Here is a 24,805-nt window from a genome sequence, read left to right on the forward strand (position 1 = left end):
TTCGAAGCCTTACAGACAGTTGAATAGCTGCCATAGAACTCTAGGGAGAGGCAGGAGTCCATGTACACAGGCCAGCACACAGTGGTCGACACAGGCACACCTAGGGGGATAAACAGAGAAAGATGGCTCGATGAACCTATGGATTGATGGACGGATGGGTGGATAGACTATTTTTTGAAGGCTTCATATCCAGTTAATCTTTAGTTCTTTTTCTTAAAGACTCAAATTTGTGGTGGAGAAATGAGTAGTACCAGCACATACATAGCTCTCTCCTTTTAGGAATCAATTTTACTGGGTGCCAATCACAAGTCTTGTCCATTTCTTCTCTTTGGACTGTTCCTCAGTTTGTAACTGGCATTGCTCTCTGCCTGCTAAGTCCACTGTTGCTGACATTTATTCCCTGTAATGCATCCCAGGAGAGCCATGCCTAAAACTGGATTGAACCGACATGTAACTTACTTGCAATCGAAGCAGTCAGTCTGCGCTTAGAACCCTCAAGACAGACCCTAAGCTATTCTATGCATGTACTGTTGCCAAACTTTTGAGGTGGATCTTGATTATTATATAAGGCGGCAGGCCAAACACTGTGAAATAATCGCTATTTGTTTTAACGATCATTGTCTCACTTTTAGTAAGTAATAAACTGTTGTAAATTGATTTATGATTAGAATCAAGGCGGCAGGAGTAATATTGTGAACTAATTGCTGCTGTTTGTTGTAATGATCATGGCCTCACTTTTTAGCTATTAAGATTTTTTGTAAGGTTGACATGATCGGCATCTGTACATGCTTTATTACTTAGGTTTTTAATTACTGTTCTTCTATTTCTGGGTATTATCTTGCTGCTAGGTATACATGTGTGATCATGCAGAACTTTGTTTTATTTTTTTGTTGTTGTATGTCTTTTGTATACCGCGAGGTTTTATGATGTATAATGATATGGTTAATTGATGTATATCTTTGCTTTATGTGCTTTTGGGCCAGATGTATCAAACAAATTTGCATTCGCAAACGACCCGATTCGCAGAAATCGGCCGTTTGCGAATGCAAAAACTTGGTTTGCGATACATGAAGGCATTCGCAGGCCAAAAAGAAGGAATCACAAAAATTGCGATTTTTTGTGAAGCGACATGGTTTTGCGTGTCGCATTTTGCATATCGCATTTTGCAACATGAAATACCGAATCGCTATTTGCATATCGCATATTGCGAGTCCGAATAGCAACTTTCAAATACAGATTCGGTATTTCGTGTCACAAATTGCGAAACGCACATTGCAACACGCAAAACCATGTCACAATTCGATGCATCAAAAATTAGCAAATTGAGAATTTTCGCAGAATGACCTTTTGCACATGCAAATTACCAAGGATTGAAACCAGGTGGTAAGCAGATGCAACCTATATAGAGAGGCCCAGAATGCCTCAACCTCTTTTCCACAATGGCTGCACTCTAAGTCATGGCGAGAAGAATGAGGATCTTGGCAGGTTTGAGGAGAGGGAGGAGGAGACAGGAGCGCATTTTCAGAGTGCCCATTACCCTTTTTGACCAGACTGAGGAGGAAATATTTGAGAAGTACAGGTTGAGCTCAGCCATGATACTTTACCTGATAGCTGAGCTACAACTCATACTGCAGCGCACAACACACAGGACTAATAGCATACCCACCCATGTGCAGGTATTATGCTGCCTGCACCTACTTGCTTCAGGGAGCTATCAAGGGGTCATAGCAGCAGCTGGAGGGGTATCACAGAGTGCCCTCTCTAGATTTTTCAGTGCATTTCTAAACGCCATGCTGAGCAGGATACACCAGTACATCAGATTCCCCCACACCCCACAGGAATTACAGCAGACAAAAATAGATTTCTACCAGATAGCACAGTTTCCCCACATCCTAGGTGCCATAGATGGGACACATGTTGCAATCTGTCCACCATCGTCCACAGAGTATGTGTACTGCAACCGTAAATACCAACATTCAATGAACATACAGGTGATATGCAATGCCTCCTATATCATAACTGATCTTGTGGCCAGGTACCCAGGGAGCACACATGATTCGTACATCTTTCACCACAGCGGGATTCACACAAGACTGCTAGCTGGGAAATTAGGTGAAGAATATCTACTAGGTATTTTCCCTCTGTACAATGGTGCATTGATGGCAGTGTGATGTCAGATGGCTCAGCTACTCATAATACCCTCTGTTCCTTCCAGGAGACAGTGCCTACGCAGTGCGCACCTATATGATGATGCCCTACCTAAATCATGCAACACCAGCAGAGCGGAGATACAATTCAGCACACAAGGCAACCCGCAATGTTGTGGAGCGCACCTTTGGCCTGCTGAAGAGTCGCTTCAGATGCATCCACAAAAGTGGAGGGGCACTACAGTACAGCCCGGACACGACCTGTAGAATAGTGGCGACATGTGCGATCTTGCACAATATAGCTACCACCAGGGGCATACCTGTGGAAATATCGGAGCCAGACTCAGATGAGGATGATGATCCCATACCACCCCTACAGCCAGCAGACGGAACCAGTGCAGCAGAGGGCAGGCAAAGGCGTGCTGACATCACGCACAACCATTTTAGATGTAAGTTATGACAACACAACCTCACTGACATGTATTCGGGTAGTTAGCACCTTTATTACCTTGACTTCAGGTAACATACGTGTCACTAGGACAAAGCAATACACATGAGTCAGACATGAGCCATTAACAGTGTCGCACTATTGTCATCATAGTTTACTGTAATTCAACATGTGGAGGTAGTCCCCTGTGGCCATCAATGTCACTTTTTACGACCACGCATTCCACTTGAATGCGCAGTGGCCTCGCCGACACCTCTTGTATCAGGCTCACATCACGGGCTCTGCAAGACTGCTGAGGCTAGATGACCCCTCAGTATCCCCGACTCCAAGTTTGCTGGGTGTAGCACTGCGTGTTGTCAGCATAGCATCCAGAACATTGGTAATTTGTACCAATCCCTGGGCAACATCCCGACTGCTATGTGCTGCCTCCACCTGTGCGGCCGCAACACACCGTGATATCAGGGCAGTAGATGTAGCTAGACGATTTACAGATCTGCAAAAGCCACTGAACATTCCCATTAATTGCCTTTTCGCGCCTGCGGTGGCTAACTCGATCATGCCTGATCTCAGTACAGAGTTTCTTTATGGTATTTGTCAGTTCCTTGGTGTTCTCTGCAGCTGTTTGCTGTCCCTCATGCAGCTTGCAGATGTTTGTATTCAGACACTCCAACTGCTTGTGCAGCCCCCCCAGATTGGCATTGTGTGACTGCAACTGCCTGTGCATTGCCCTCATATTTTTGTTTTGCAGGCGCTGCACTTTGAGCATGGATGCTTCCAGGCCACCAAAGAATGATGGGCCCTCACCTACATCTGTGTGCTGTGTGCCTGCATCGTGAGGCCTCCTGCGGGTAGTTGAGTGACGCTGGGGCAGGGACTGCTGCCTTCCGGTGGATCTGGCTTCTGGGGATGGAGTGTGGCCTTCATCCCGCATGTCATCGGAGTCCAGGTTCAAATTGTGGAGAGGTAACACCCTTGCCGTGCGTCTGATTGGTGCTATACACAATGGCTTGCTGGTGTTGGAGTCGGACAGAGGCTGTGTTTCTGCATCCCCCACAATGGCACATTCTGCTGCTGCTGGGCCTGAGCCATCTGCAACGACATTGTGCAGCATGTCATTTATGTATGTATCACCAAATGTGGCACAATGGTAATAAATGTACACTTACATTGTGTCACTATGTAGTGGGTGTTTTGTTCTTCTGGGTGTCGCTCTTCTTAATTGCATTCTATGTGCTAATTTCAGCTCTGGGTTGTGGACTACCACTCCCATAAGGCATTGTTGTGCCGCATGTAAGATGTGGAATGGAGTACTTATCACAATGGTTTGCACTACTTGCTATTTCCTAAGGGGCATTTGTACATGCACATATGGGGTTACATATCATTATTGGACTTACCTTTACTGGTACTGGGTGTGCCGGACGTGTCAATGTCAGTGACCCCACTGACAGCTTCTGGAAGCAGTGTGGACTCCACCAGGTCTTCCATGGGGGTGGAGGGTGTCTGGGTGGATGGTCCACCTCCTGTGCTCCTTGACTCCTTTAGCCTGCTGGCCACCCTCTCCTTGGCACGGGAACGCAGGTCGTACCGCCTCTTGCGTATCTCCTCCACTGAGCGCTGCGCAACCCGAACTGCGCAGATTTTGGTCTGGATGTCAGCCCAGAGTTTTCACTTCTCACTCTCTGGTACCTGGAGTGAGCTCTTCCCAAATAGCCGGTCATGGCTCCTCACCACCTCCTCAGTGAGCACCTCCAATTCTTGTTCACTGAATGTAAGCTTCCTCTTCCTCTCTCCCTTCTCCTTTCCATTAGCAGCATTGGCCATGTTGATGTCAGGTCCTGGCTTGCTCACAAACTTGCTCACTGGGGCTGGTCTGTGACTGTCTGCTGCTCCTGTGGGTGTGGTACCTGGAAACAGCATGGGCTGACTCACTTCCTGCTTGTGATGTCATCAGGCTGAGCCAGGTGACCGTTTTTGCAATTTGCGATTTTCAAATACCGAATCACAAATATTTCTGCGATTTGGTATTTGGACCTCGCAATTTGCATTAGCGATTTTTAAGAAATTTGTTACATAGCATTTTGCGACTCAGAAATAGCGATTTCTTAAAAATCGCTAGTTCCGATTCGCTAAGGTTTTTTTTCATACATCTGGCCCTTTATGACTTAATTTGAGGAATAAAGCAATTGACTGACTGACATCCCAGGAGAGCCATGCTTGATAAGAGGATTTTACTAGAGAATCTAGATAGGGATCACACTGCTACCACAAAAAAAATAGAATTTAACTGAATTAGAATTTGAAAAGGCTAAATTCCGTCCCAAAGACTAGACAGGACCAGACTAGCCAATTTGGGGTCTTGCATGTTATTATTATTGTTATTATGGATTAATTCGAAATGAACGAAACCTAAATATGCAACATCACCAAGATGCCAGTTTTGGCAGTAGAGCACTTTACCAATAAGCTAATTATTCATTTGTTAGTTTTTCTTTACATAGATGAAAAATAGCCAGGTGGGTTGGCTATTGCAAAGGATATGATTGAGAAATGTCCTCACAGAACTCGCCAGAAGCTGACTTAACGCAAAGGTTTACAGGTCACCACCACCTCACTAGTACTCATTGTAGGAAAGTACCCCCACTTTTTGCCTGCTGTCAGTGTGTTTTGACTGTGTTCACTTTGATCCTGCTAACCAGGACCCCAGGGACTGTGTGCTCTCCCTCTAAATTTGGATGAGTCTGACTTAGTGCACCTCACAATTGGCATACTGTTGCCTCCAAGTAAGTCCCTAGTATATGGTACCAAGGTAGCCAGGGCATTGGGGCACCAGGGGTCCCCTATGGGCTGCATGCAAAATTGGTCTGCAGGCCTGCCATTGCAGCCTGCATGAAAAGGTGCATGCATACTTTCACTACAGGTCACTGCACCAGGTCACTGTAAGTCAAGCCTGCGGCAGGCCTTCCAGGCCCAGAGGGCAGGGTGAAAGTGCCAGTGTGAGGGAACACCTGCATGAAAAGAGGTGCCCCTACGAACTCTAGCTCCATTTTCCTGGCCTTTGTGAGCACGGGGAAGCCATTTTACCAGTGTACTGGACACAGGTCACACTACCTGTGTCCAGCTACCTAATGGTAACTCCGAACCTGGGCATGTTTGGTATCAAACATGCAGGAATCATACTGCAATACTGTTGCCAGTATTGGTTGTATGATTCGATGCACTCTGGGGGCCCCTTAGAGGTCCCCCAGCATTGCTCCTACCAGTTTTCTGGGGTTTTCTAGGCAGCCCGCACTGCTGGCACTCCTCAAACAGGTTTCTGCCCTCCTGCTGCTTAGGCTGCTCAAGCAGAGGAAGGCCGAACAAAGGATTTCCTTTGGGAGAGGGTGGCAACAGCATCTCCCTTTGGAAATAGGTGTTACATGGCTTGGAAAGGATAGCCTTCCTAAACCACTGGTATGCTGTAAAGGGCACATTTGGTGCCCTCCTTGCATAAACCGGTTTGCACCAGTCCAGGGACCTCCGGTCCCTGCTCTAGTGCGACACTGGACAATGGAAATGGAAGTATCCACTCCCCTGTCCATCACTACCCCAGGGGTGGTGCCAGAGCTCCTCCAGGTGGCCGCTTGATTCTGCTATCTTGGATTCAAGGTGGGCAGAGGCCCCTGGGAGCATCTGAGTGTCCAGGTCAGACAGGTGATGTTACAGCCCGCTCCTGATAGGTGGTCACCCTGCTAGGTGACCAATCCCCCTTCCTGGGCTATTTAGAGTCTCCAGGGTGGGTCTTCAGATTCGATGTGCAAGATTCCAACAGGGCTCCTCTGCATTGTTTACTTCATCTTCTGACCACTGGGACTGCAATTGGACCCTCCAGGAACCGACAATCTACAACTCCAGTGACGACTCTGCTTTGCAACATTATTTCTCTGGCTCCTTCCAGCAACTGCAACATTTCCCTGGGTGTGCATCCTCTGAGGATGACAAGTCTTCAGCCTGCAGAAGAAGCAAGAAGGAATCTCCCTTGGAGTAAAGGAGACACCCCTCTGCATCGGCAGGCACCAACTGCAATGACGTCCGGCTGCGTGGATCTTCTCTCCTGAAAAACTGTGTGGATACTGCAACACAGGTGGTGGTCTGGAGGGGTCCCCTCAGCCATCTCTACTAGCTGTCCAACTTGAGAGATGGTGAGGTCTTGCCTTTCCCTTGAGGACAGTACCCCTGTGCACCGCGACTCTTGCAGCTACCAAGGCTTGTTGGCTATTTTTCCATGGGATCCTCAGACTCCGTGTAGCCCTTGCCTCCAGCAAACTTTCCTGCAAAGCACAGTCTCCTGCCTGCTGCTCCAGCGACGTGGAACTCCTCTTCACGGATGCTGAGTGGGCCTCTCTTTGACTCCTGTGCCTGCTGCCTGTGAGTTGCCTGTGGGGGTCTGCACCCTCGTCTTCTGACTTTCCTCCATGCTGAGGGTCACCCGGGACTCCCCTCCTTGGATTGAGTCCCCCAGGACCTTCCTGGTCCTCGGCAGTTCTGCATTACCTTTATCTGCGACTCTTGCCTTTGCCAAGGCTTGTTGGTGGCTTTGTCGCACCACTTATTGACTTGAACTCTCCTTCTGACGTGGGACATTTTCTGCATTACTTCTGGAACTCTTCTTCTGCTCCTATGCTACACAGCTGGCTCCCTGTCTTCACCGTCGACCTGGTCCTGCATCTCCAGAAGTGTGGGTAGTGGCTCCTGCTCCAACCAGACACTGAAATTCCAACTGGACTTGGTCCCCTTCATTTGCAGGCCCTCTTCTGTCACGATCCACGTTTGGTTTCTTCCAGTCTTGCTTGGGTCTGAACAGTCCTTTTCCAAAGTTTACCTGTAGGTTTGGGGGAAAAACAGCTACTTACCTCTTCTCTCCTGGTCGCTAGGGGGCACCCTGGTACTTTCCTTTTGGGGTTCCTAGTTCCTCCAGCTCCCCTCTACGGATAACACTTCCTTGGGTGGGGGACTGAATTTCGTATTTCACTTACTTAGTATATGGTTTGGTCTCCCCCAGGGGTCTGCATTTTATTCTGCTATTTCACTGTTTTCTAAGCTAATTCCTGGCTTCTAATGTGTTTTTAATAGTGTGTTTACTCACCAGCTAGTGAGGAATTGCCCATACAGTATTTTAGTAATTGTGTTACTATAATAAAGTACCTTTATTTTTTTTAACACTGTGTGGTTCTTTAATGTGTGTAAGTGCCATTTGACTACAGTGATATTGCATAAGCTTTGCATGTCTCCTAAAGTCTTGGCTGCTCATCCATAGCTACCTCCAGAGTGCCCTGTTTCGTAGACATTGTCTACACTTCACTAATACCGGAAACCTGGACCTGGTAAAAGGTGACACCACTGTAGGAGATCACCACACACCAGGTCAGATTCCTACACTCATTAAATGAATAACCATAAAGTCGTGTTTTTAAATGAGCACCACATGACTAACCTAACGCTTACTTGCCTGTGTCCCCGCCACAGACGCAAGGTTGAGAGTTCCCAGTCACCTGAGAAAGGAAACCCAAGCATTTCACGCCTTTGCCCCGCAAAGCCTGATCTGCTACCTCCTGCTGCTGGGTAGACGTGCAATGAACGGAAATACTTCGAACAAAAAGTCCCATTAACCGAGAATAGTGAGATGTGGGCGAAGGGGGCTAAAAGCAGCTTTCAAAATTTCTACACGAGCTTGTGACGACCAGAAGGTCCATTTGCAATCTAGGTCTTTGGTACTGTACCAAGAGGCAAAGAGATGCTGCGGAATCTAACCAAGCTGGCCATCTTCCTCCTCATCGCCGGATATGTGTGTGTTCAAGGAGACTCGTGTAAGTACACCCTCTAATTATCGGCACCTGAAGGGGACCAGTAATCCAATATTTACATTTTTAATGCACCCCACACAATTGAGGATTACACGTGTACTCATTAATGCAGTTCTTTGGAACAAGTGTTTGTTTTTTATAGTTGTGAAACGGTGTGTCGTGTTAGCCTGTAAACATTCAACCCACTGAGCTATTTGAATGTCTTTCCTGTGCACGACGGCATACTATTTGGAAGTAAGTTAAGAGCCGCGTTTCTCACTATCAGTGATTACATATACATCAGACAGCAATATATTCTTCATAAAAGAATGACATCTTATATTACAGTGTAATTCTGCCATGAGTATTTGTTAATTTGAGTTAGTTTACAGAGTGTCATATGTTTTGTAAGCAGTTTCAAGTCACTATACTTTTTGTGTGTTTGTGTGCCCTACATTTTACCATTTAAATATTCTAACTATCCAATTCGAATTCTTCCTGGTAGCTGTGGGATTCCTAGCTAGATCCACTGATAACATCTTCTTATGCAGCGTGGCTGGGATTTATTACATAGAGGAAATTGTCAGTAAGACCACAAATGCTTATAGCCAAACACAGTGACAGTACCACAGTACCAACCATCCAGATTTTCAACATATTTTTACCCCTAATTTCTATTATAGGTATATACTACCCATTGGTCGTCGTCACTGGATAGTTAGAGTTAGGACTACCTTTTCATGGGAAAAAATCTTTTTTTGGTTTGCTTATAACTTTCCAGCAGTTTGACGAATCTTTACAAAACTTTACCAAAAAAGTCTCATCCACCTCAGCTCCTTCCTGGAAAGCTTTATGGTGATCCGTCAAGTAAGGGTTCAGAAAAAAGGGGGACTTGGGATGTCCCAAAACTTGTATCCCTATTCATTTTTTAATATAAAAATCAGACACATCTACAGCCAAAATGGCTGAACAAAATTACACCTAATTTTCAGAAAGCTAGATCTTGGTTCAGAACGCATGCTTTTTGTGATTTGGTGTAACTCCGTTCAGTAGCTTTTGAGAAATTAAGATTAAAAAACGTTTTACATTTCATATCTTTGAGGATCTGTGGGCCAACATATCTCAAGGTGAGATCTGATTGATTGCCACCTCATCCACAATGATGTGGCAGCAGCCATTTTAGGACTTGAGACTGAGTCCCCTGTCCTAAAACAAAGTACAAAAATAATATAAGGGGACAGGGCATGGATACCATGCCCCTCAGGCCTATTGGGGGTTCCCAGGCGGACCCCCTGGTTCCAAAAACAAATTGTGTATAAAAAATGTACCACAAATTGCGACGGACCCACAAATCTGCGATAAAATGAAAAAAAAAAAAAAAACACAGGCTTCACTGCTTTCGTAAACAAACAACCTCAGGATGGGCCAGAGGGGGTGGTGCAATATATTTTACAGGGTAGGGGCTTGCAGACCCCTCCCAGAGCCTCCTTGAGGCCTCCGAGGCAGCAAGTCCACATCCAATGTATAATTAAAAGTGGGGCGATGGTCGTTCCTCCTCCATGTCCTCCTACAATCTCCAGGGACTCCATCTCCTGGGGCTGATGCATATTTAAAGGGAGGGGGATGCACAACCCCTCTCCCCCAGCCTCATTCAGGCCCAAGGACAACATCCCCAGTGTCATTGCAGTCAAAGTGTCCCAGTGTCACACAAATGTTTCTCCCTGCCTGTGCTTTAATTGCCAGTGAAGCTTGGAATTGCTCCTTCCTGGCGGGAGCAAAAGAAAAACTGCTCCTGGCGGGTGCAGGCAATGCTGCCTCCTGCTATACCCAGGATGAGTGCAGACAGGAGAGGTGGGGAGGCTGCCGGGGACTTTGGGCTCCTCCCACAGTGCCAACGTGACCAGTGCTGTAGGGTGCCCCAGGTATACACCAGATACCACACTATTTTTTTTAAAACAGGAGAAACGTTGCCTGGTTCTGCACAGTCCATGGGGAACTTGCAGGGAGCCAGCAGGGTCACAAGGGCCCGAAGGCTTCCCATGTGGCCTTCAACAAAACTAGAGATGTGGGGTGCCCCAGCTGAGCACCGGGCACTGCAATTTAACATATAACAATGTACGTGACCAGTCAAAGAAGAGGCACATCATGTATAACTTAATTTATTGCACCACACCACAGACCGTATAATCAAAACACAATTTTTGATTGTAGAAGGCCACCGAAATCGTTCACTGGGCGCTATACTACATTAAGAACTATCAGCCTGATGTTTTTACTTGATCTGAAGGTTCTTTCGGGTTTATTTTTCTCAAATTCATCGTTTTAAAGATAGTGGGTCCCTGTTAAACAATGCTGCGAGGGCCAGACGCAAGACGTTACATTTACTATGCTATCTATCCGACAGCCACTTTAGTTTCATCAGTGCGAGAGTGCTTTGGTGTGGCAAACCGTATGTCGCTGGACGGACCTTTTATTCCATTGGTCATTTTCTGGATGGCCTTGAGCCCCTAAAAGCCCAGGGCTACTCTTCTTGCTTCTGCTAATTTCCCCAGCACCCCCAGGTTAACTGCAGCAGGAGCAGGGAGGATTCATGAGAGAGAGAGAGAAATGTAAGGGTGGAAAAAAAAGGATTGGGGGAGGAAATTAAAGGAGGCTAGCTAGTTTGTGCACTTTCGTCAGTCAGGGCTGCTTTTGGGTACCATGAGCTCTAAAGTAAACGAGGAAAATGTGGCACTCTTTCCCCATATGGATGGTAAAAACGGTCATATTTGGGATGCAGTGAGTAACTCACAACCCTGGGCCTCTACTTCACTGGACCTGTAGTAGCTGTGATAGCTAGACCCGTTCTGAAGTGATGCTTCAGGGCAATAATGGACTTGACCATGTTGTTTTAGACTTTTTCTTTAAATAGTTTTACATTTCAAGACACTACTAACTTGTAACATGTTTACACAGTGTATTGATTTTCCAGTAGTTCATACACTTCGTTTAAATTTCATAATACCATCGCAGGGCCACAGTACATAAACCTTACACGTTTCCTAAACTGGGAAGAATTTGCAGAGCTTTTTTTGTAAGTGTGTCTTAGTCTTCTAAATGTATGAGCAATTAACAATTAAATAATGTGTAAGACACAATTTATGGAAAGTATTGTGGGCCAACTTTTTTCTTTTTACTAGCCACTTTCAACAGTCCCAGATAATTGGTTCCTAAATTAAGCAAAAGCCACTCTGTGTCTGTGTGTGTGCGTGTGCATGCGTGTTTGTGTGTGTCCGGGCTTGTGGCTGCAATGATCCATATTTCCATGCAATCACACGTTTGTGTGTGTATGATAGGCATTGCAAGGGAATGTAGGTAAACTAGCAGGCCAGTAACTAACTCTTAAGTGCAGCCCTGTGTTTTTCTGAACCCTTGTTAATAATTTCAGGTGCCTTCAAGATCTATTATCAGTGGGCTACAATACTCCATTCTTCACATTTATTGACAGTCCTCTTCGAGCACAACACAGAGAAAACATTTCATTTTTTGGCTAGAGGATCCAATTGGCTGTTCATAACTGGTTTACTGATACATAGGGTCTGTCTGAAAGTCAATTCACGTAGTTATTTTTGCTTATGTTTTGTATTTCTTTATTGTATAAGTATGTATTGTTTAGAACACAAGACACAGGGCCTTCTACTCTGGAAAAACCTTTAACACTGAGGGATCTCTGTATTTGTAAAGAAGATGACAATGAGGAGCTTATCATTGACAACATTTCCAAAACGCTTTTTTTTACTGTCACACTGGCCATCATGTCGCATCTCTGACGCTCACACTCAGGCCCATATTTATACTTTTTTAGCGCTCATTTGCGCCGCTTTTTAACGCAAAAATGGCACAAACATACAAAATACAATTGTATTTTGCAAGTTTGCACCGCTTTTGCACAAAAAAATGATGCACATGCGGCGCTAAAATAGTATAATATGGGCCTGTATTTTGTAACTTTGCACTGCTTTTGCGTCAAAAAATGACACAAATGTGGCGCTAAAAAAGTATAAATATGGGCCACAATTGTATTTTGTAACTTTGCACCGCTTTTGTGTAAAAAAATGACACAAATGTGGCGCTAAAAAAGTATACATTTGGGCCCCAGTCCACTCCTGCAGCCATGCTGTGGAGCACAGGGCGAATAATGTGAACTTTGGGGCACTCAAAGTTCAGTGCATGCCTGTGAATTGGTGTGAGAAGAAAATAACTGTGCAGGTGGCAGCAAAACGGCTTGGATCAGGGCCTGATACATGCTCCAGAAGCCATAAAAAGAACAATGTCAAGGGGAGATGGGATTGCAAACCCGCACTACACTGACAGCAAAAAATGTATGCAAAACGAATGGACTAACAAAATCCATGTGGCACCAATGCCACACAGCATCACTTACGTTTAACATGATCTGCAGCACTTTCCAACTATTCAATAAACTTGAAACACTGACAACGCCAGCACCGAGGTGGACCTTGTGGATCAGAAGATCACATAACGTTTTTGGAGCCTCTTGTGAGACAGCCACTTTAGTGAAAAGATATCTATTACTCTGCTACGCAAGAGAAGAAAGATTCAAGCTGTTTCAAAATCTTCTAGACACCTTTCATTACAAAAAAGCAATTGAAGTGCTTGAACCCCTCCTTTTAATGCACAAGTCTACCCAGACTACAAATGATTCATACCTCAAGAACGTAGGACACTGGGAAGTTTCCACACAGAACTTATAGAGTTGCCCATTACTTGCACATAAGGCCACCAAAATAATAATAAAAATGGTCAGGCACAAATAAAATAGTAGTGCAAGTTGTCTGTTTTAAGATGGTCTGCTTTGGGTGTAGAACACATGATCCTAGTAGTCAGACTGATGCAACAGGGTGATCATATACACCCTTAACTGCAGACAGATAACAATGTCCTATAATAAAATACTCCAAGACTGTCCACAGAAGTACCCAGTTTGTCTGACTGAATCATCAACAGTATATTTAGCTAGAGGTAGCTTATTGTGCTAGAGCAGCTATACCAAAGCTTTAAGGTGGGAATATCTATATTGGAGCCAATCCTGGTACAAAGAACAAACGATAAGGAAAAACAATTGGTTAAGAATAAGAAGTTATTACAAGATTGGCTTGAGAGTGATCAAGTCCCTAATGGACACCATTTCAAAGCACTTAAGTCTGGAGAGTCCTGCAGAGGAATGGGCGGGCATAAAATAAGGATCACACAGCGGGGCATACCCACCATGTGTAAAAACGTTCTTTGTGCAGATGAATGGGACATTTTGCATACATGTACGGTGACTAATGGCGACAGAAGTTCATGTAAAGGTGCAGCCTCGCCCTGGAAACTCAGAGTGGGCATGGATACCAGTGTGGCCTGGGTGCAAACGACAGATAATCATACAGGCACAGAGTATGCAGACACAGATTTAGAATAGACTTTTGAGATACTACTTGTGAACTGCAGCTAGATCACAGTTCACACACTTGAGGCCACAGCCACAACTCTCAGAAATCAAGACAAGAATGTACGTCTATGAAGGCACTCATTCTCTCTTACTCACTGGAACTTTTATGAGTAAAGTAAAACACTGTGAAGAAAGAATAATGATGAAAATCCTGTAACCAAAGGCGGCACTGGCACCCTTATTACGCCTTCATGTCACTGAAGAGCACCATCTGACACAGCTCACAATAAATGGGAGGGTCTCAGAGAAAGGTAACATGCTCAAAGACGAATAACACTTTTTCTAATAACTGGGGAAATTGTGCATGAAACTAATCAGCCTGTACATCAATCAGTCAAACCCTTGGTATTAAGATACAGAAGAATCCCACACCACATTCAACAACCAGTAAAATATTAGCTTAGAACACTAGAGCCAGATTGGCTCAATTAAAGAGTCGAAGGCCCGTGTTTTTAACTTCCTCAATGGCAATAACAAACTTTAGGACATGGGAGTTTCTAGTTAAAGGGGGTTAAACCCTACTCGAACATCAACCACAATTTTTGTCAGGGTGAAACACAAGAACATTCCAAATTAACCTGGGCTTAACCTTCTGGTAGCTTGACAAAAAAGCTGTCAGGTTTAACTTAGAGGCAATGTTTAAAATATTTCTGAAGCACACAAACAGTAAGTGAAAACACAGCACAAGAAAAATCCCACACCAAGTTAGAAACATTTAATAAAATGTAATAAATTATATGAGCCCCAAAAGACAAAAATCCTGATAGCAGAAATGGAGATTTGCAATTTTTAGTTGAAAAGTGTGATTAGAGGCACAAAGCGCCAACGGTGGTTTCCTGGTTGCACTGTACCGGGACAAAGTCACAAGGTCAGAATGACCATCATGGAGCACGATATGGTTACAGGGACCAAGTTAAGCCTGCTGACCAAAATACCTTAAATCCTGGTAGCGGAGTTTTGCACGATCCAGCGGTTCAGAGAGGCTGCGTGCGGCGATGCGAGGTCCTACGTCGGACATGCCTCACACAGCTGCGGCTCTGATGAGGCCAATGATGAGGTTTGTGATGCGAGATGATGCGATGTCACCAAGGATGCCTTCCGAAAAAGGCTTGTGATGTGAAGTTCTGTGTCAGGGATGTGTTGTACAGCGGATGTTTCGAGAAGCTGCAACACAAGGCCCTGTGCCATGGATGTGTTGTGCTTTGCTGGTTCCGACACAGATCTGTGGGATGATGCTTGCATCACTTCTGGCCAAGAGACCACAACTGGGCTGGCAGAGCACCTTCAGTCCCATTCCAGGGGTCCAGGCACAACTTGGGGAGGGGGAGCAGGGTGACAGTAGCAATGTGCTGGGTCAGGATGGTTGGAGCCTTTTTCTGTCCTTAAGGCTCTGATCAAGAGGCCAGCCAACTAACCCTTAAGTTACTCTGGTGGATTTGGGTTCAAGCTGCATGTCCAGTCCTCACTCAGGAAGAAGGAGAGCAGAGTAGCCGTGTTTCTTGCAGTACATCACAGCAGTTCTTCTGCATCTTCCACAGGTCCACAGATGTACTGAAGAGTTAGGTCTCAGGGTCCAATATTTAAACTTGGTCCTAACTTTCTAGTAGGAGAAGGTTCTGGAGGTTTTCAACCCCACAGGCGTTTGGAAATCCTTGACTCCCTGCCATGGCACCAGCTTGTCTGGGGGCACACAAGACTATTGTCAATCCTTTGTGAGTGTGATCAGGCAGAGGCTTTCTGATGTATAAGTGTGATAGGCGATACTTCACCCCTTCCCTGTCAAGTCAGGAATGGCCCATCCTGCCAACACCTATTCCCCCATTGTCTCACTGACTTTAAGCAAACCATAAAGAACAACTGCCAGCTATACCTAGTGGTGTGACCCTGGATACAGGATGCAGCCACCGAATGGTTGGAACAAGAAAATGCCAACTTTGTAAAAGTGACATTTTCAGAATTGTAACTTAAAATTCACTTTTACCATCAATCAGGATTTTAAATTACAATTATTTAGACACCAAACGTACTTTTCCGGCCTGCTCCTAATTGAAAGTTATCACTTACTAAATGTAATAAGTAAACCCAATGGTATCCTATCAGAGATGCGGGCCTTTCAGTAGTAAAAAACTAATTTAAGAGTTTTTCACTATCAGGACATGAAAAAGTTAAACGTACAGGTCCAATTTTTAAGAACACCACATCCTAGGGTGATTTATATGTATTTAAAGGAAGGGTTTTGCCTGTCAAAAAGATTTATTTTTCTAGATCAAATGATAGTTCAAAACTGCATACAGACTGCTATGACAGGCCTGAGTCATGTTTATAAGGGTACTTAAGTGGGTGGCCTAATCTTACCCACTTCAATCCACACCAGTCCACCCCACCTCACCGACACCAATTCACCCCACTCAATCCAATCCACCCCTGAACAATCTGATCCACACCATTCCAATCCGATCCACTCACCCCAGTCCCTCACACTCCAATCCTCCCAACCCACCCACCTCAAATCTGCCCCTCTCCAATCCAAAACAATCGGCCCCACACCAATCCAAAACAAGCTGCCCCATTCCAATGTAAAACAATCTGCCACACTTCAATCTTCCTCACTTCAATTTAAAACAATCTGCCCCACTCTAATCTAAAACAATTTGTCCCACTCCAATCTGACCCACACCAACCCAAAACAATCTGTCCCACTTCAATTTAAAACAATCAGCCCACTCCAATCCACCCCACTCCAATACAGCACAATCTGCCCCATTCCAATCCAAAGTAGCTTCTCATACCCAATCCAAAGCATTCTGCCTCATTCCAATCCTAAACAACCTGCCCAATCTAATCCACAACATTCTGCCCAACTCCAATCCAAAACAACCAGACCCACTTCAATTCAAAACAATCTGCCAAACTCCAATAAAAAAGAATCTGTACCACTCCAAACCAAAACAATCTACCCCACTCTAATATAAAACATCCTGCTCCACTCAAATCTAAAACAATCTACCCCACTCCAGTCTGGCACACTCCAGTGTAAAACAGTCTGTCTCACTCCAATCAAAAACAATCTGCCCAATTCCGATCCGCCCCATGTTAATCCAAAACAATCTGCCCTACTCCAATCTGAAACAATCTGCCCCACTCCAGTCCATAACTATCTACTCCACTTCAATCTGCCCCACTCCAATCCAAAACAATCTGCCCCAGTCCAATCTGCCACACCCCAGTCCAATACAATCTGCCCCACTTCATTCCAAAAGTATATGCTGCGCTCCAATCTGCCCCATGTCAATCTAAAACAATCTCCCCACTCTAATCTAAAAGAATCTTCCCCAATCCAATCTAAAACAATGAGCACACTCCATTCTGTCCCACTCCAATCCAAAACAATCTGCCCAGCTCCAGTCCAAACCAATCTGCTCCACTCTAATACAAGACAATCTTCTCAAATAAAAACAATATTCACCACTCCAATCTAAAACATCCTGCCCAGTCCAATCCAAAACAATCTGCCAAATGGCCACACTCTAATCTGCCTCACAACAATCTAAAACAATCTGTCTCACTCCAATCCAAAACAATCTGTCCCACTCCAATCTGCCCCATTCCAGTCCAAAACAATCTGACACACTCTGGTCAAAAACAATCTGTCCCACTCTAGTCAGCCCCAGTTCAATCTGCCCCACTCCAGTCAAAAACAATCTGCCCCACTCCAATCTGCCCTGGTCCAATAACAGCAACCTGCCCACCCCAACCCAAAACAATCTGGCCCACTCTAACCCAAAACAATCGGTCCCACTCCAATCTGCCTCAGGTCAAACCATAACATTCTGCCCCACTCCAAACCAAAGCAATCTGCCCTACGCCTCTCCAAAACAGGCTGTCCTACTCAAATGTTCCGCACTGCAATCCAAAACAATCTGCCTCTTTCCAATCTGCCCCACTCCAATCCAAAACAATCTCCCTCACCCCAATCCAAAACAATCTGCATCATTCCAATCTTCCCAACTCTAATCTGACCTACTCCAATCCAAAACAGTCTGCCCCAATGCAGTCTGCCCCATTCCAATCCAAAACAATCTGCCTCACTCCAATCGGCCCTGCTCTGGTCTTCCCCAGTCCAATCCAAAACAATTGGCCCAGTGGCATTAAAACAATCTGCACCACTCCAATCCAAAACAATCTGCCCTCTGCAATTCCAAACAATCTTCCCCACTCCAGTTTGCTGCATTCCAATCCAAAACAATCCGCTACACTCCAATCCATAGCAATCTGCCCCACTCCAATCTGCCCTACTCCATTCCAAAATAATCTGCCCCACTGTAACCCAAAGCAATCTGCCCTAGTACAACTGCCCCACTCCAATCCAAAACAATCTGCCACGTCGCCACATTCCAATATGCCCCACAACAATCTAAAACAATCTGTCCCACTCCAATCCACAGCAATCTTCCCCACTCTAATCTGCTCCACTCTAATCCAAAATAATCTGACCCACTCCAGTTTGTCCCACTCCTATCCAAAACAATTTGCCCCACTCCAATCAAATACAATCTGTCCCACTCTAGTCGGCCCCACTCCAGTCTGCCCACTCCAATCAAAAACAATCTACCCCACTCCAACACAAAGGAATCTGTCCCTCTCCAATCTGCCCACTCCAATCCACAACATTCTGCCCAACTCCAATCTAAAACAACCTGACCCACTCCAATCAAAAACAATCTGTCAAACTCCAATAGAAAAAATCTGTACCACTCCAAAACAAAACAATCTACCCCACTCTAATCTAAAACATTCTGCCCTACTCAAATCTAAGAGAATCTACCCCACTCCAGTCTGCCACACTCCAGTGCAAAACTGTCTACCACACTCCAATCAAAAACAATCGTCCCCATTCCAATCTGCCCCATGTTAATCCAAACAATCTGCCCTACTCCAATCTGAACAATCTGCCTCACTCCAGTCCATAACTATCTACTCCACTTCAATCTGCCCCACTCCAATCCAAAACAATCTGCCCCAGTCCAATCTGCCACACCCACTCCAATACAATCTGCCCCACTTCATTCCAAAAGAATAAGATGCGCTCCAATCTGACCCATGCCAATCCAAAACAACCTCCCCCACTCTAATCTAAAAGAATCTTCCCTACTCCAATCTAAAACAATCTACCCCAGTCCAATCTGCCCCACTCCAAACCCAAACAATCTTTCCGGCTCCAGTCCAAAACAATCTTCTCCACTCAAATCCAAGACAATCATCCCTTCTCAAATAAAAACAATATGCACCATTACAATCTAAAACATCCTGCCCAGAACAATCCAAAATAATCTGCCCCATTGCCACACTCCAATCTGCCCAACAACAATCTAAAACAATCTGTCCCACTCCAGTCCACAACAATCTTCCCCACTCTAATCTGCCCCAATCCACTACAAAACAATCTGCCCCACTCCAGTTTATACCACTCCTGTCCAAAACAAAAAGCCCCGCTCCAATCCAAAACAATCTGCCCCACTCCAATCTGCCCGCTCCAATACAAACAACCTGCCCACTCCAGTCGAAACCAATCTGCCCACTCCAACCCAAAACAATCTGTCCCACTCCAACCTGCGCAAGGTCAATCCCAAATAATTTGTCCCACTCCAAACCAAAACAATCTGCCCTAGATGACTCCAAAACAGTCTGTCCCACTATAGTCTGCCACACTCCAGTCCAAAACAGTCCGCCTTACTCCAATATACCCAACTCCAATTCACAACAATTTGTCCACCCCAGTTCAAAACAATCTGCATCATTCCTATCTGCCCAACTCTAATCTGTCCAATCTAAAACAATCTGCTCCCATCCAGTCTGGCCCATTCCAATCCCAAACAATCTCCCTCACTCCAATCGGCCCTTCTACAATCTGCCCCACTACTCTCCAAAACAATCGGCCCAACTGCAATGAAGACAATCTGCACCACTTCAATCCAAAACAATCTGCCCGTTGCAGTTCCAAACAATCTTCCCCACTCAAGTTTGCTGCATTCCAATCCATAACAATCTGCCTCACTCCAATCTTCCCTACTCCATTCCAAAATATTCTGCCCCATTCTAACCCAAAGCAATCTGCCCTACTCATGTCTGCCCACTCTGATCTGTCCCACTCCAATCCAAAAGAATCTGCCCCACTGCAATATACCCCACTCCTATGCAAAAGAATCTGCCCCACTCCAGCCTGCCCCACTCCAATCCAAAACAATCTGTCCCACTGCAATCTAAAACATTCTGGACCACTATAATCTGCTCCACTCCATTCCAAAATACTTTACCCAACTCCAATCCAAAATAATCTGCCCCACTCCAATGCAAAGCAATCTGCCCAACTCCAATCTGCTGTACGCCAATCTGCCACACTCCAATGTAAAACAATCTACCCAACTACAATCCACTCCTCTCCAATCTGACCCAACGGAATCCAAATAATCTCCCCTACTCCAATCTGCCTCATTCCAGTCTTCCCCATTCCAATATTCCCCACTCCAATCCTACCCACTCCAATCTGCCCACTTCAATCCACCCACTCCAATTCACCCCACTCTAATCCACCAACTCCAATTCACCCCACTCTAATCCACCATGCCCCAATCCACCTCAGTTCTGGACCACTCCACTCCAATCCACCACAATTTATGCCACCCCAATCCAAAACAATATGTCCGACTCCAGTCCAAACAAATTGCCCAACTCCAATCCAAAACAGTCTGCCTCACTCCAATTCAAAGTAAGCTGCCCCCTCCAAAACAATCTGCTCCAGTCCGATCCAAAAAATCTGCAGCATTCAAAAATGTTAGACCTGACAGCCTTAGGGTGGTCACGCCTAACTTTTTGCCTGCCTGCCTCTCTCCACTTTTTGGACACTGTTTTTGCTGGTTTTTAGACTCTGCACACTTTACTACTGCTAACCAGTGTTAAAGTGCATATGCTCTCTCCCTTTAAACATGGTAACGTTGGATCATACTCAAATGGACTATTTAATTGACTTAATAAGTCCCTAGTAGTGTGCACTATATGTGCCCAGGGTCTGTAGATTAAATGCTACTAGTGGGCCTGCAGCACTGGTTGTGCCACCCACTTAAGTAGCCCATTAACCTTGTCTCAGGCCTGCCATTGCAAGGCCTGTGTGTGCAGTTTCACTGCCAATTCGACTTGGCATTTAAAAGTACTTGACAAGCCTAAAACTCCCCTTTTTCTACATATGACACCCCTAAGGTATGCCCTAGGTAACCCATAGAGCAGGGTGCTGTGTAGGCTAAAGGCAGAACCTATGTAGTTTACATCTCCTGGTGGTGTAAAACTCCCAAATTCATTTTTACACTGCTGTGAGGCTGCTCCCTTCATAGGCTAACATTGGGGCTGCCCTCATACATTGTTTGAATGGTAGCTGCTGATCTGAAAGGAGTAGGAAGGTCATATTTATTATGGCAAGAATGGTGATATAAATCCTTCTGACTGATGAAGGTGGATTTAATATTACTATTTTAGAAATGCCACTTTTAGAGAGTGAGCATTTCTCTGCACTTAAATCTTTCTGGGCCTTACAATCCACATCTGGCTGGGTTTAGTTGGCAGGTCCTTGTGCATTCACTCAGACACACCCCAAACACAGGATACTCAGCCTCACTTGCATACATGTGCATTTTGAATGGGCATTCCTGGGCTGGGAGGGTGGAGGGCCTGCTCTCACACAAAAGACTGCCACACCCCCTACTGGGACCCAGACAGACAGGATTGAACTGAAAGGGGACCTGGTGCACTTCTAAGCCACTCTTTGAAGTCTCCCCCACTTAAAAGCACATTTCGATATATAAACAGGGCCTCTGCCCCTTCCAACTCAGACACTTCCTGGAGAAGATAACTGGAACCAGAACCTGCATTCTGCCAAGACGAACTGCCTGGCTGCCCAAAGGACTCACCTGACTGCTTTCTGTTAAGGACTGCTGCCTTGCTGTTGGTATGCTGCCTTGCTGCTCTTTGGCTGTGGTGAAGAAGTGCTCTCCAAGGGCTTGGATAGAGCTTGCCTCCTGTTCGCTGAAGTCTCAGGACCAAAAAGACTTCTCTCTTGCAAATGGACTCCTTGTGCGGTGAAAATTCCACACACAGCTTGCTAAAACCGATGCACAGCCTGCCCAATAGTGAGCAATTCACTGCACGCCGAACCGGAACGATGCAGCGCGACTTTGCAAGGAGAAGATCGACGCATCGCCTGTGTTGGGACCGGAACTTCGACGCATCGCCCACTGGATCGATGCACAGCCGACCTTGGACGACGCAGCCCGACTTCCAGAGGGGAAGTCAACGCAGCGCCTGCCATGCAGAAGAAACTTCCATGCAACGCCCACTTGAACGGCGCAGTGCTTGTGACTTCGCTCCGCAAGCCCACAATTCCATGCACAGACCACAGGGCCTCTGAAAACCCCGCAATCCAAAGAGGATCCAAGACCGAGCGCCAGAAATCTAAACAACACATCGCTGTGTGCGGCTCAAGAAATCGATGCACACCCCTTTGTTTCCACGCTTCCCCTCCTCTGCAGCCCCTTTGCGGAGATTTTTCATTCAAACCAGGTACTTTGTGCTTGAAAGAGACTTTGTTTGCCCTAAAAAGACTTAAGACCCTTTATATCACTTTTAAGTGATATCACTACATTTACTTATTGCATCTTTGATTGTTTTTGACCTGCAAATATCCAGATCAATATTATATATTTTTCTAAACACTGTGTGGTGTATTTTTGTGGTGCTATATTGTGTTATTGTGTGATTTATTGCACAAATACTTTACACATTGCCTTCTAAGTTAAGCCTGACTGCTCAGTGCCAAGCTACCAGAGGGTGGGCACAGGATAATTTGGTTTGTGTGTGACTTACCCTGACTAGAGTGAGGGTCCTTGCTTGGACAGAGGGTAACCTGACTGCCAACCAAAGACCCCATTTCTAACACAAACCAAAACAATCTGCCCCACTCCAATCCAGAGCAATTTGCCCCACTCCTATCTTCCCCACTCCAGTCGAAAACAATATGTGCCCACTCTAATCTGCCCCACTCCAAACCAAAACAGTCTGCACCACTCCAGTTTGCCCACTCCAATCTGGCCTACTTCAATCCAAAACAATCTGTCCCACTCCAATCTGCCCCACTCCAATCCAAAACAATCTACCCCACTCCAGTTTGTCACATTCCATTCCAAAACACTCTGTCCCACTCCAGTCCAAAGCAATCAGCCCCACTCCAATCTGCCACACACCAATCCAAAGCAATCAGCCCTACTCCAATCCGACCCAATTGAATCCAAATCAATCTGCCCCACTCCAGTATGCCCCACTCCAATCTGCCCACTCCATTCACCCCACTCCAATCGGCCCATTCCAATCCACCCCACTCCAATCATCCTAATTTAATCTACCTCACACCAATTCACCCCACTCTAATCCAATCCACCTCATCCCAAACCAATGTGCCCCACTCCACTTCAGTCCACTTCACTCTAAACCACCACAATTTACTCCACCTGAATCCAAAACAATATGTCCCACTCCAATCTGAAACAATCTGCTCCACTCCAATCCACAACAATCTGTTCTACTCCCATCAAAAACAATCTGCCCCTCTCCAGTTTGCTCCACGCTAATCCAAAACAATCTGTCCCACTCCAATCCAGAACAATCTTCCCCACTTCAGTCTTCCCCACTCCAATCCAAAACAATCTGTCCCATTCCAAACTTCACATTCCAATCCACAACAATCTCCCCCACTCAAATCCGACCAACCCCAATCCAAAAATAATTTGCTGCGTTCCAGTCTGCCTAATGCCAATCCAAAACAATCTGCTCCACTCTAATCTAAAACAATCCGCCCCACTCCAATCTAAAACAATGTACCCCACTTCAGTCCAAAGCAGTCTGCTCCACTCCACTCCACGACAGTCTACACCACTCCAATTAAAATAATCTGCACCACTCCAATCCAAAACGTCCTGTCTCAATACAATCCTAAACAATCTAACCCATTGCCACACTCCAATCTGCCCCACAACAAACTAAAACAATCTGTCCCTCTCTAATCCAAAACAATCTGCCCCAATCTAATTTTCCCCCTTCCAGTCCAACACAGTCCCCACTCCAGTCTGTCCCACTCCAGTACAAAACAAACTCCCCACTCCAATCTTCCCCATTCCAATAAAAAACTATCTGCCCCACTCTAGTCAATGCCAATCCAATCCAAAACAATCAGCCCTACTTCAATAAGAACAACTTGCTCACTCCAATGCAAAACAATCTGCTGCACTCCAACCCGAAACAATCTGTCCCACTTCAATCTGCCCCTAGTCAATCCAAAACAATCTGCCCAATTCCAAACTGAAACAATCTGCCCTACTTCAATAAGAACAACTTGCTCACTCCAATGCAAAACAATCTGCTGCACTCCAACCCGAGACAATCTGTCCCACTTCAATCTGCCCCTAGTCAATCCAAAACAATCTGCCCAATTCCAAACTGAAACAATCTGCCCTACTCCATTCCAAAACAATCTGCCCCACTCTAATCTGCTCCACTCCGATCCAAAATAATCTGCCCAACTCCAATCTGCCCACTCCAACCCACCCCACTCAAATCTTTCCATTCTAATCCACCCCACTCCAATCAGCCCCACTCCAATCCTCCCCACACCAATTCACCCCACTCCAATCCAGTCCACCTCACCTCAAACCAATGTGCCCCATTTCACTTGTCAACTCCACACCAAACCACCACAATTTACCCCACCCCAATCCATTACAATCTGCCCCACCCAAATCCAAAACAATCTATCCCACTCCAATTTAAAAAAATCTGCCCCATTCCAATCTGCCAC

The 24,805-nt window shown here is 45.6% G+C and overlaps 1 protein-coding gene across 1 annotated transcript in view; it reads left to right on the top strand.

The window, feature by feature from the left end:
- The first annotated feature begins 8,016 nt into the window (after positions 1-8,016).
- LOC138266605 (eotaxin-like) overlaps positions 8,017-24,805 on the top strand; it is a 174,365-nt gene continuing 157,576 nt past the window's right edge. The window contains exon 1 of the mRNA XM_069215435.1: positions 8,017-8,441. Within this exon, the coding sequence (XP_069071536.1) occupies positions 8,369-8,441 (73 nt within the window). The 5' untranslated portion in view covers positions 8,017-8,368. The remainder of the gene's footprint in view (positions 8,442-24,805) is intronic.

The sequence above is a fragment of the Pleurodeles waltl genome, chromosome 11 (assembly GCF_031143425.1).
Source record: "Pleurodeles waltl isolate 20211129_DDA chromosome 11, aPleWal1.hap1.20221129, whole genome shotgun sequence".
Classification (NCBI taxonomy): Eukaryota; Metazoa; Chordata; class Amphibia; order Caudata; family Salamandridae; genus Pleurodeles; species Pleurodeles waltl.